The 12,358-nt window shown below is 64.6% G+C and overlaps 1 protein-coding gene across 4 annotated transcripts; it reads left to right on the forward strand.

Annotated features, from left to right (window-relative positions):
- The first annotated feature begins 5,190 nt into the window (after positions 1-5,190).
- On the forward strand, positions 5,191-12,072 carry BEGAIN (brain enriched guanylate kinase associated). Of its 4 annotated transcripts, XM_044918040.1 has the most exons (5): positions 5,191-5,350; positions 6,617-6,683; positions 7,294-7,401; positions 9,684-9,767; positions 10,721-12,072. In XM_044918040.1, exons 2-5 carry the CDS (start codon positions 6,633-6,635, stop codon positions 12,068-12,070), a joined length of 1,593 nt encoding a protein of 530 aa, XP_044773975.1. In that variant the 5' UTR covers positions 5,191-5,350; positions 6,617-6,632; the 3' UTR covers positions 12,071-12,072. The 4 variants fall into 4 exon arrangements, with proteins under 4 accessions (XP_044773975.1, XP_044773976.1, XP_044773977.1 ...); XM_044918041.1 differs by lacking the exon at positions 5,191-5,350 and having other exon boundaries at positions 6,618-6,683; positions 10,739-12,072; XM_044918042.1 differs by lacking the exons at positions 5,191-5,350; positions 9,684-9,767 and having other exon boundaries at positions 6,618-6,683.
- Positions 12,073-12,358: the final 286 nt, after the last annotated feature.

Consider the following 12,358-nt stretch of genomic DNA (forward strand, 5'->3'; position numbering starts at 1 on the left):
GGGGTGCAAAATTTGATCCTTAGTAAATTTTTTTTCTGATTTCTCATCACTGTAGGAAATATGACAAATCTAGGAAAGTATAGAAGAAAATTTTCAAATTACCCAGAGCCCCACCACCCACCCATGACAACATTACACTTCTTTCCCTACCTTACTCTTTGTGGCTGTCGATATACAGATCTTTTTAAATGGGATTATACTGCTCTCTCAATACCCGTGTCTCTAAGCGGTTTTTGGAAGCCCGATTTCCGGGGCTGCATCCTCTCATCAGATCTCCGCTCTGGCTCTGGGGCCGGCGAGGCCACCAGAGCGTCCCTGGAGAGACTGCGGGGGACAGTGGGGGAGAGCGCTCCCAAGCAGACTTGGCTGGGGCGCTGATGAATGTCCTGGTGCCCCCCGCAGGGTGGCACCGAAGAAGGGCAGGGCAGACCTGGGTCCCCTCCCACATCCATCCAGCCGATCCTGCTCCCCATTCCCCCAATCCCGCTCTCCGCCCCCCTGCCCTGGACCCCTAACTTCTGCTAGGTCCCTCCGCCCCCAGAACACCCCTCCCCTGTCTAGACGTGTGAGCCCATCACAGCCGCCCAGCACAGGTGGGGCCTGGCGTCAACTGTCCCTCCACGCTCCTTGCCTCCTGGGATCTCCAGCCAATGGGTCCTGCCAGATGGGAGCCCAGAGCTGTGGGGACCCTGCCCCCATGACTCTTCTCTGAGGCTGAGACCTCAAGGCAGGCCTGCCGGTGGTGGGACACAGTACCACCACTGGGCTCAGGCACCCAGAGCTGGCAGGTGTGCCGGCTTGCCCCGCCCCCGGTTCCCACACCCGCACCCTGACACCTTGCTGACCAGAAGGAGTTCTGCTGCCCGGTGGGGGCGGGTTCCACACCCCCTCTCTTGGTCTGTGCCCATGGCGGCCCCGCCCCCGCCCCCAGCCCCACGCTGAGCAGCTCTGTCCTCTTCACCCACAGGCTGCGCAGTCCCTGGGTGCCCTCGTGCCTCGGGCAGCCCCGCATCCTGCAGGGCCGGCTGGCCAGGTCCTCGCCCTCGCTCTGGGACAGGTAACACACCTGTTGTCTCCCCGGTTCCTTGGTGTCTCTGCGTCTGTCCCCAGACATCCCTCCCTTGTCTGCGTCACCTCGCCCGAGACCGATGGGGAAGGGCCCCCAGCACGGCCTCACCACACCGTCCTGCACCATCCTTCTCAGAGCCAAGGCCCTCGACGCCCCACCGCCCACACCCCCTGGCCCTAGCTGAGGGCTCTGTCCTGGGGCTCAAGCCTCCCCTGAGTGTCCAGGGAGGGCTCCTGGTAGAAGGCGGGGGTGGGGCGGGGGGTCTGCCCTGGGACGAGGCCTGCACTCCTAAGCTCATCGTTCTTCTCTGGGAGGCGGGAACACGCATCCAGGGGCTTCCCATGGGCCAGGAAGGAACTGGAAAACACCTCCTCACCCCCACACACCCTGTCAGGTTAGGTGCACGTCCTGATTCGATTCACCAAGACCCAGGGCAAAGCAAGGTGACTTCACCAGGCTACAGTCTGAGTAGGGTTTCCTGAGCGCCCGGCCTGGGAGCGTGGCCCTTACCGAGGGCCTGGCACTGGCTGGTCTGGTCACAAAGGACTCCCACACCCTCCCTGTGCTTCTGTTGAGGGGCTGTTTCCAGACGCCAGAGCCTCCTAAGTCGACTCCTTGCTCAGGGGGAAGCAGAGGCCCCTGGCCCCGGGCAATCTCCCCAGATTCCCACGTCCACACGGCCCTGGCCTCTAGCATCATCTCCCGGTGGTTCTGATGAGCAGGGGCAGGGCATGGACCACACGACGGCCCTAGCGCCCCGTGTGTGGGTGCCCACACCCCAGCTTTACAGACATGGAGACCAAGGCGGAGGTCAGGCAGGGCTCAGGTTGATGCCCAGGGAGGGGGCAGCCGTGGCAGCGATGGGGGCACCCCCCAGGTGACCACAGACCCCCGGATGCCCAGCCCGGGACCTTCCTGGACCAGGCCGAGGAGGGGACATGTCCAAAGCTTCTGAGTAGCTGATCACCAGGACTCAGTGACCGCCTGTGAGGGGCAAGGGGCAAGGAGGGGTCACCACAGCCACTCGGAGTCTGACTGGGGACTGAGGGTAGCTGTGCCCTTCTCGGGGGTGGGCACCGCAGAGGGCAGGGATGGGGCAGCATTGAATGCACAGAGTGTCAGGTGCCCGTGGGCCGTGGATGGCTGGACATGGGGGAGTGGGCCAGAGAGAGGCTGGGGCTGGAGATGGAAGCATGTGGGGCCAGGGAGGTGCTCCATGTGTGGCCCGGCGGGGAGGAGATTCAGCCTGAGATGTGCAGCGAGGGGCTGGGGGCAAACAGGGCCCTGACGATCAGCCTGGGCAAAGCCGAGGGCTCTGCAGACTGGACGGAGCCCGAGTGGCAGAGATGGGGAGAGACGGGGTGGACTCCAGCCATGGGCCTGGGCCTCTGCTGAGATTGAGGGGTCAGAGGTGTGTCCGGGGCTCAGGAGGGGCGGGAGTCTGGGGCTGAGGGTGCTCTGGTCCCAGGCCTGGCCGGGGCAGGGCTCGGGGGCGGGTGGGAGTAGCGTCTGAGGGTCGGTGGGATAGATCCGCCCCGTTATGTCTGGAAGGCCGCTGGGTGCCACGAGGCTCGGATGGGCCAGCCCAGCAAAGCAGTCGCCTGGTGAGGGGGAGGCCTTGACCAGGTGCCCACCTCACGGCCCTGTTGTACGCTTGTCTCACCGCGGAACCTGTTCCGTCCAGATGGTAGGCTCCTCCGGGTGGGGGTCGCGCTGGCCCTACCCCCTGCTGCAAGGGGCCAGGAACGGGGTGCGGCGGGGCCGGAGAGGAAGGGAGGACGGTCTGGTATGGGTTGGACGTGTGGCTGGGTCACATCAGGACTGGGCGGTCTGCATGATGGCAGGGTCCGTGCTGTGGCTGCAGGTGGGTGGCCATGGTTGGGAGGGAAGGTCGCTGGCTCTGGGTGGCAGGGGGTGGCCACTCAAGTGGTCACACAGGTAGATGGACGATGCTCTCATCTTTTCCCGAGGGTGCAGACCCCACCTGTACCTTGTGACAGAGGGCTGTGGATGGACCTGCAGCCCCCACGGGACAATTGACTTCAGGGGCTGCTGCCCCACCTCCTCCCCCGACACTGTGCCTGCAGGGGGAGCCCTGGCTGACATGGGAGAGTCCCTAAGAAGCTAAGAAGCTCGCCACCACACTGGGGAGAAGAGCTGGGGCGGAGGACCATCTGGGATCTGTAGCTGCAGGGTGGGACAGTCCGGCATGCTGCCTGGAGGAGGCAGCCAGACCTGCGTGGGCAGCGGTGGACACTGTGCTGCAGGGCTCTCCTGGATTAAGGCTCTGCTTCCTCCTTGGAGTCTGACCCCCGTGGGGACCTGCCCCACCCTTCTCTGAGGTTCTCGAAACGTAGGCAACTTTTTATTTTTATTTTTTTAAAAATGATGTAGACGTGGGCAGGAATCCAGGAATATTTAATGGAGATCTGTTGGGTGTGCGCCCGTGGTAACATGAGTGGCTTACACGCTGGGCCGGAGACGGAAGGAGACTGCCTGCTCCCTAGATCACTGACTCCGGTTTGGGTCTCGGAGGTCCTGAGAACACGGGCTCTTGCTCAAGGTCCCACAACATCTCTGGGCAGTCAGGGTTCCCGAGCCCTGCCTCCCGCGGTTTTCAGCGGGACACCTGGGGACTCCCCTCCCACTCCCCTGCAACAGTCTCCAGTGGGTGCTGTCTCTAGTCCTCTTCCCCGGGCCCCCAGCAAATGCACCAGAAATGACCATTCAAAGGGGTGTTGGCTCCAGATTGTCCCCTGGGGCTGTGCACTTGTTCCAGCAAACAGTGGGCCCGCTTGCCCCCCCGCCCCCCACCTCGGACCCCGGGGAACCTCTCTGGGCAGAATTTTTCCCAGAACCTGGGCTTTGTGTCCCCAGGGCAAGATGGGGGCGGTCCAGTCTTTCCAGGGGGAAGCTGAGGCCTGATAGTGGGCAGCCTGGGGGCCCGTGGCAGCAGGGACCGGCAGCGAGTCTGTGTGACAGCAGCGGCCCTGGCCACCCGGTGATGCCAGGCTGGAGTTCACCTGTGGGCGGCACCACCCTGCGTGGGCTTCCTGGTTACGGAGCCCAGGGGCGTCCCGAACAGAGCTGGAATCCTAGCTCTGCTCCTGCCTGATACCCAGCAGGCGCACCTGGTGCGCCGCACCCGCCGGGCAGCCCCGGGCCTGCAGGAAGTCGGCGCTCTTGGCCCCACTCTTAGAGATGAGGCCCTTCGAGCTCAGCCTGTAAAGGGGGCCGTGCATAGGTCAGTGCGTGTTTGGGAGTAGGGGTGGCTGTCCACAGGAGGGTGTGGCCCTTGCCCGGGTGGAGTTCACGGTCACCATACTGGGCGCAGCCACCATACTTGCCCCTCCTGCCTTTGGCCTGACTGTAGAAATGAGGGCATGCGGACAGTGGCCCATGATCGGGTGTCTCTGTTTCCTGGGGCTGGGGGCTCAGCGTCCTGGCGTGCTAGAGGAGCCCACGGTCTGTGGAGAAAATGGAGCCTCAAGAGCTGGGGCTGGGGCTCTGGAAGGCTTCCTGGAGGAAGGGGGGCGCGAGCAGGCCAGGGCTTTGCAGAGTTTCCAAAGCTGTGCGCAGCTCGCTGGCCACTGTGGCGGAGGCTGCCTGGGCATGGGGCGCACAGCCCATCCTCTCCCCGGCCCGGAGGTCACCCAGCCAATCCGGGGACGAGAGGGCTGCCGGACTTCAGCTTCTGCAGCCGGGCGCCACGCAGGAGCCAAAGCGGGGGCCCCTGCAAGCTGTGCCATCCGGAGGGCGGCCCCGAGTCGGAGAGCCGGGGGCTGACGAGCGCTCCTCAAACCAGGGTCCTTTAAGCCGCCCCAAACACTCGCCAGTTTCGGGGGCCGGCGTCCCTCCCCCGGGGGGACTGCGCAGGGATTTACTGAGGGCGGGGCGCCGCTGGAGGCTGAAAGACCGACTCTCTGACCTCCCGCCCCGCCCAGGGGCTGGGAGCCGCCCGGGGAGGGGTGTTCGGTGCGTGCGCGCGCGTGCGCCCTCGCGTGTGTCCGTGCGGCCGGGCGCACACGCTGCGCACCCACGGCGCGGCGGCTGGCCCGCTCGGGCTCCGTTTCCCGCGCTCAGCGCCGCGGCCCGGCCCGCCGCCGCGTGTCGTTGCAGCGCGCTGCAGGAGCAGAAGGGCGAGCTGCGCAAGCGGCTGTCCTACACCACGCACAAGCTCGAGAAGCTCGAGACCGAGTTCGACTCCACGCGCCACTACCTGGAGATCGAGCTGCGGCGCGCGCAGGAGGAGCTCGAGAAGGTCACGGAGAAGCTGCGCAGGTACGGGGGGGCGGGGCCCGGCTGCGGGGGGCGGGGCCCGGGGGCTGTGGACCCCGTTCACCGACGCCAAGTCCAGGGCTCAGGGAGGGAAAGCTCCGTGTGCCAAGAGCGGCTGGATCGGGATTTGACTCTGGCTCTAGGTCCTGCCAGGACAGGCTCTTCCAGGCACCTCTCCATCCTCTGTTCGTTCCTCCCATATATTCTTGCCGGGACAGCAGCATGACACACGGGCAGCCATCTCCAGACCCCTCCTGGCCCACTGGGGCCCCATCCCCCGTCCCCTGGGTCCCTGATAGGAAAAGCGATGTCTAGCCCCGGAGACGAAGCGGTGTTTAGGGACCGTTCCCTTGAGCAGCGTGGCAGCAAGCGAAGTGTGGGGCAAGGTGTGCTGGACCCTGAGTGGTTACTCCCTTAAAAACCAAACTTTTCTAAAAACTTGGTTCTGCATATTGAAGATATTTTCCTACATCTTACACACTTTCCAGCCTTTAGGAAGATACAGAGAGAACACACAGTCTGCCCTTGGCTTGGTTTGTTTTAAACACTGATGGCGCATAGGCTCCTGCTGTCCCTGCCGGGATCTGCCAGGAGGGCCGTTTGTCCCAGCCCCCACCCCCGCCCCGAGCGAGCCCTCCCCCCATCTAGTTGCGTGGGAACCAAGCTTAGGCCTGGCAGTCAGACCTCGGTTAAGGTCTCGCCTCTGCCGCTTACTGCTTGAAGCACCTCCACCTCAGTTCCCCACTGGTAAGGCTGGGCGGGGGCGCACAGTGACATGGCACCCAGGTTGTTGAGAGGATGCACGCGGTCCCTCTTCCACCAGCACGCCACATGTAGTGGGAACCCGGCTCCTGATTCCCACCCAACACCTGCTCCCGTCTTCCCCCTTCTTCCCCGGGGAGCCCGGTTTCAGCCAGCATGTGTCTCCAGCACTCAGTCTGGGGCCCCCCCGAGCGGCCAGTCCTAAGTCTCTGCCCTGCTAACCTCGAGACCGAGTGAGTAAATGTGAGTGAAACACCCTGAGCAAGGACCGGACAGAGTCGCTTGGGAGTAGAGGCCTTCCCTTTTCATCTCCAGGGGGTCCTCGACCCTGGCCCAGGAAAGGCCTCTCCACATTCGCTCTTTGCTGTGTGCGGAGGAGCAGGTAGACCAGGGTGGGACCCGTGGGCAGGCTCAGGAGGCCTGTGTTCAGCCCTGCCTTGCCCGCCGGGTGGCTGTAGGGGTCCTGGGAGGGTCGGGCCGGGCACCGCAGCCACCCCATTGTTCCAGGATTCAGAGCAACTACATGGCGCTGCAGAGGATCAACCAGGAGCTGGAGGACAAGCTGTACCGCATGGTGAGGGCCACCACCCCGCTGCCGCCTGGGGGACGGTGCTGGAGGCCTCCTGGTCCTGTATGGCTGGTGTGTCAGGGCGGGGCCGGGCGGGATCTGGCACCTTCCCTCTCCTTCTAGTAGGTTCCGGGCTGGTTTTGTTTCTGAAAATCACAAATGGGCCTTCAACACCTGCTGTCTTAGAGTCTGTCGGAGCAGAGACAGCGCGGCTGGGACCCCGGACAAGGGCGCCTTGCCTTTCTGAGCTCAGGTGGAGGCTGAAAGAGGACAGGCTCAAGGCAGGAGGGGGTGGGGTGCAGGGAGAGGGGCCAGGCTTTGTGCTGAGTGCAGACTCAGGAGGTAGGCATTACTGTCCCCGTGGTGTGGATGAGCAAGAGGCTCAGGGAGCCAGTGACTTGCCCAGGGCGGTCTGGCTCGTCCATGCTGGAACACAGGTGGATTTGAACCTGGTGGTCTGTGCTCCTAACCCCACCTTCCTTGGCCTTGCAAACACCTCATCGTTATCGACTGCAAGAGGGCACCCGGGAGGCCTATGGAGCAACTGGACTTGAGGCCCAGGCCTTGGCTGACCCCTGACCGGCTCCTTCCCATACCCCCCCACCCCTCGCCCCAGGGCCAGCACTATGAGGAAGAGAAGCGAGCGCTGAGCCATGAGATTGTTGCCCTCAACAGCCACCTGCTAGAGGCCAAGGTGACCATCGACAAGCTGTCGGAGGACAATGTGAGTGTTGGACCACCGTGACCCTGGGGGCCCAAGCCCAGGCCCCGTGGCCTCCAGGCTTCAGGGGCTGGTACAGGCAAGGTGGAAGGACAGGGCTCCCTCACCAGACATACACTGCCAAGGGTATTCAGGAAGACCCTCTGCTGGAAGGAAATAGGGCTTGAGGTAGCTGCCCCTGGGCCATATTATCCCATTCAAGGCGGTGCTTCCTGACCCCAGGTTTGGGGCATGCTCGCTCCTGCCCCAGCCAGCCCCCGTGGGCATCAGAGCCCATGTGGATGCTCTGATTTCAAGGGCCCCGTGAGATGAGCCCAGCCCCACTCAAGGACCCGTGACAGCTGACCACACATTCACTAAGGAATGTCTGCTTCTTGCCAGGCCTGCTGAGGCTGTGAGATCATGGTGTGAACGACGCAGGCAAAACCCCTCCCTGCCCACGTGGAGTTTACACATGAGCAGGGAAGACGGCAAGCAAGATAGATACGCAAACCGCGTAGCGTGTTAGAAGTGCTGAATGCCACAGGGAAAAACAACACAGCAAACGGTGCTAGGGAGTCATTTGGGTGCTTCTGGAAGAGGCTGCTAGATCAAGACCTGAAAGTGGCCAGAGAGGTGGCCACGGGCACCGGGGGAAGAGCCTTCCTTCCGGTGGAAAGAACCGGAGTGGCAGAGGAGGGCCTGCAAGAACAGCAGAGGGGCCTCCTGGCGGCGGAGGGGGGGCAGGGCAAGGTCTGAGGTCAGAAATAGAACAAGAGGCCACATGGTGCAGGCTCCTCTAGGAATCTGGGTTTTATTCTGGATGAAGTAGGGAGCTACGGAAGGTTCTTGAAGAGAGGAGTAACATGACTGGACCTACGCTTTTCTGGGCTCACCGAGAACAGACGGTGGGGACAAGGGCTCAGCTTCTGGTTCAAAGATGGAACCCACGGCATTAACGGGGATTTTGGACATGGGGTGTGGGGGAAGAGAAGGGTCCAGCCCAACAGCAGGGTTCAGAGCCCGAAGGAAAGAAGCGACCTGCTGTCTCGGGGTGGGTGTGTGCCTGGGGAGGAGCAGGAGTGGGGCTGGACCGGGCACCGGACAGCTGCAGGGCATGCCCGGACGGCAGGGTCTGGAGTTGAGGGCAGAGATCAGCGTGCAGGTGCGGTGAGGAGGGAGAGGAGTGCAGGCAGAGGAGGGGGAGGCCCTGCACAAGGCCCGGGGCCACGCTGGGGGTCTGCGAGGGATGCGGTGGCGGCTCTGAGCTGGCCAGCCAGTGCTCACGGCCCCTTGAGGCCAGGGGCAGCGGGTCTGGGGCCTCACGGGGGATCCATTCTCAGCTTTTGGCCGACTGTGCCCTTCCCAGGGGACTCAAGGAGACATTGCGGAGGCTGGGGACCCAGTGTCTCTCCACTTGGCAGGCCAAGCTGGGGGCATGAGGCTCAGTGCAGATGGTGGAGGTGGGGGAGCCTCCAGGAACGGGGGGGCAGGGGGCAGTGGTACCTGTGCCTTCCATAGCCCGTCTCTGCTGCAGAACACCTGGTCCTGGTTGAGCTGAGACCGGGGGGAGCAGGAGGGTCTCGGGGCCCGTTGGTGGACCCCAGATTCCTCGCTGTCAGAGCCCTCACAGCGGAGGACCCCCGGCTGGGGGGCAGGAGTGAAAGGCCCAACCACAGGCACATGCAACAGAGATTTTCCAAAGATGGAAGCAAATCCTCTCAAGTCCTACTGTTTGCATCTGTTTTCGGCTCAGGAGGCTGAGTCCGTCCCTGCCCGGACCTTGGGTCACACAGGCCCTCTGCCCCTCTCCGCCCTGCCCCTCACCCAGCCCTGCAGCCACCCCCATAAGCAGGCCACACTTTAGGAAGGGGGGTGTGCGGAGCAAGTCTGAGACGCGGGGAGGCAGGGGCCGCGGGCACGTTCCTTACCACTGGCTGGTGCCGGCACGGTCCGCTTTGGGAGGGGGGGACAGGAACACCAGGCATGCTCTCCACGCCTGGGGCCTCCGGGAGTTCAGGGGCCACTGGAGGCCCTTCTTCCACCACTGCCCCCACCTTGTGGGAGGTTCCCGTCTGGGGCGGCAGCAGAAGTGCCTGGCAGGGCCCTCTCTGCCCCAGTGGCTCCAGGTCAGAACCGAGGCCCCGGAGTGCAGGCGAGCGCCTGAGGCCCAGACAGGGTCCTGCCCCGCCTGCTGCCCAGCTAGCTCCCCCCACACCTGGTCTCCGCATTGGCCCCTGGGCGCCGGGCAGCAGGGACCTTGGCGCGGGGCGAGCCTGCACCAAACGCCTTCTCTTGTCTTGTAGGAGCTCTATAGGAAGGACTGCAATCTAGCGGCCCAGCTGCTGCAGTGCAGCCAGACCTACGGCAGGGTCCGTAAGGTGTCCGAGGTAACGTCAGCCCCGCCCCAGGGAGGCCAGCCCTCGCCCCAGGACTACTCGGGGCTCCTTTTCTGCAGGTCCCACCCCAAGGCCACTTCTCCCCTTTGAGGGGAAGGCGCTGGGTGAGCCTGGAGCCCCCATCCCTCCTCATTCCTGCAAGTATCCTGGCTTTTCTGAACATGGTGGAGGGCCACCCCCCACACACACCTCCTCATCCATCTGGGACAGCCTGCCCATTCCCTTTGGTTTCCTCTGGGGGCTGCTCCTTGTCCCTGCTCCAAGGCCTCAGTCCACTGTGCACTGATGGGGCAGAGTGATCCCGACATGGGGGTGACTCAGCCAAGGCCCCAGGGTCCCCCACCCCTGCCAGGCTGCCCCAGCTCCACGCACTGCCCTCACCCAGACCTTGGTCCTCCGTGTCCCCTCTCGCCTGGGCCTGGGCCACACCTAAGACACTCACAAAATAGATCAAACAGTAGTGGGACGGCCCCATGAGGCACCAGGGGCTGGTGCAGAAGCCGCTGGTCGCCTGGCCCTGAGTCTGTGTTGCATCTGAGTCTGTCTTGTTCAGGAGCACCCAGGCCTCATGACCTAGCAGGGGTGCCCCCGACAGACCTCGGGGCTGGGAGAGCAAGTAAGCCTCTTGGTGGGAGGAAATGAGGGGGGCTGCAGCCCCGAGAAGGGCCCAGGTCAGACCCTGGTTCCACCCTCTGGGCTCTTCAGGCCCAGTTGTTGTGGGCTGGGGAGACAGAGGTGACCGGGGGTCCTCGGGCGAGTCTCAGGAGCTTGTGACATACAGAGTCCTGGGTGCTGGCTCTAGCCGGTGCAGTTTGAGAAGCCCTGGGCAGGTCCCTCTTCTTCCGTGTGTGCATCTGTTGGTCACGGTCAGGGCTGCAGGTGCCAGGCTGACTGCTACCCCTGTCCCTGCCCTCCCACCACCCCCTCCCCCCCACCCCGACCAGCTGCCCTCCGACTTCCAGGAGCACGTGAGCCTGCACACGGAGAAGCACGGCTGCAGCCTGCCCTCCCCGCTCTGCCGTCCGGCCTATGCCGACAGCGTCCCCACCTGCGTCATTGCCAAGGTGCTGGAGAAGCCTGACCCCAACAGCCTGTCCTCCCGCCTGTCTGATGCCTCAGCCCGCGACCTGGCCTTCCGGGATGGGATGGAGAAGCCGGGCCCACGGCCCCCCTACAAGGGGGACATCTACTGCAGCGACACGGCCCTTTACTGCCCCGAGGAGCGGCGGCGCACCCGGCGGCCCAGCGTGGACGCGCCCGTGACCGACGTGGGCTTCCTGCGGGCTCACAACTCCACCGACAGCGCGGCCGAGGAGGAGGAGGAGGCCGAGGCGGCCGCCTTCCCCGCAGGCTTCCGGCATGAGGCCTTCCCAGGCTATGCGGGCTCGCTGCCCACGTCCAGCTCTTACTCCAGCTTCAGCGCCACGTCGGAGGAGAAGGAGCACGCCCAGGCCAGCACGCTCACTGCCTCGCAGCAGGCCATCTACCTGAACAGCCGTGACGAGCTCTTCGACCGCAAGCCACCCGCCGCTGCCTACGAGGGCAGCCCGCGCTTTGCCAAGGCCACGGCCAGCGTGGCAGCGCCACTCGAGGCCGAGGTGGCCCCGGGGTTTGCGCGGACCATGTCTCCGTACCCCGCCGAGCCCTTCCGCTTCCCGGCTTCCCCGGGCCCCCAGCAGGCCCTGATGCCCCCAAACCTGTGGAGCCTGCGGGCCAAGCCGGGGACGGCCCGGCTCCCTGGGGAGGACGTGCGGGGCCAGTGGCGGCCCCTGAGCGTGGAGGACATTGGCGCCTACTCCTACCCGGCCACCACCGCCGGCCGCGCCTCGCCCTGCAGCTTCTCGGAACGCTACTACGGCAGTGGGGGCAGCCCGGGCAAGAAGGCCGAGGGCCGCGCCAGCCCCCTCTATGCCACCTACAAGGCCGACAGCTTCTCGGAGGGTGACGACCTCTCCCAGGGCCACCTGGCAGAGCCCCACTTCCTCCGGGCCAGCGGCGACCTGAGCCTGAGCCCCAGCCGCGCGGCCGACCCGCTGCCCGGCTACGCGCCCAGCCAGGGGGACGCGGAGAGGCTCGGGGTGCAGCTGTGCGGGGCAGGCGGCAGCCCTGAGCCGGAGCATAGCCCCCACAGTTCCAGGGACTCCCTGGAGCCCAGCTCCATGGAGGCCTCCCCGGAGATGCACCCCACTGCCCGCCTCAGCCCCCAGCCAGCCTTCCCGCGGACTGGTGGCTCGGGGCTCAGCCGCAAGGACAGCCTCACGAAAGCCCAGCTCTACGGAACCTTGCTCAACTGAGCGCCTGCCTGCAGGCCACGGCCACCCACCCCACCTGGGCCCCGAGGGCACAGCGCGCCTCTCCCCGAGACACCCGTCCTCCCCAGCGCCCCCCCCAACCAGGACCCTCTCTGCCACCCAACCCAGTCGAGCCTGAGAGGAGGTCCCCTCGCTCCCCACAGCATCTTGTCCATCCCAGCCCCACCACGGTGGAACGTTTTTCACACCCCAACATCCTTCCCCACCTGAGATGAGCATTTCCCCCCTTTTATAAAGTGAAACTATTTTTATAGAGAAAAAGGGTCTTTC

Source organism: Neomonachus schauinslandi, chromosome 9, assembly GCF_002201575.2.
Source record: "Neomonachus schauinslandi chromosome 9, ASM220157v2, whole genome shotgun sequence".
NCBI lineage: Eukaryota > Metazoa > Chordata > Mammalia > Carnivora > Phocidae > Neomonachus > Neomonachus schauinslandi.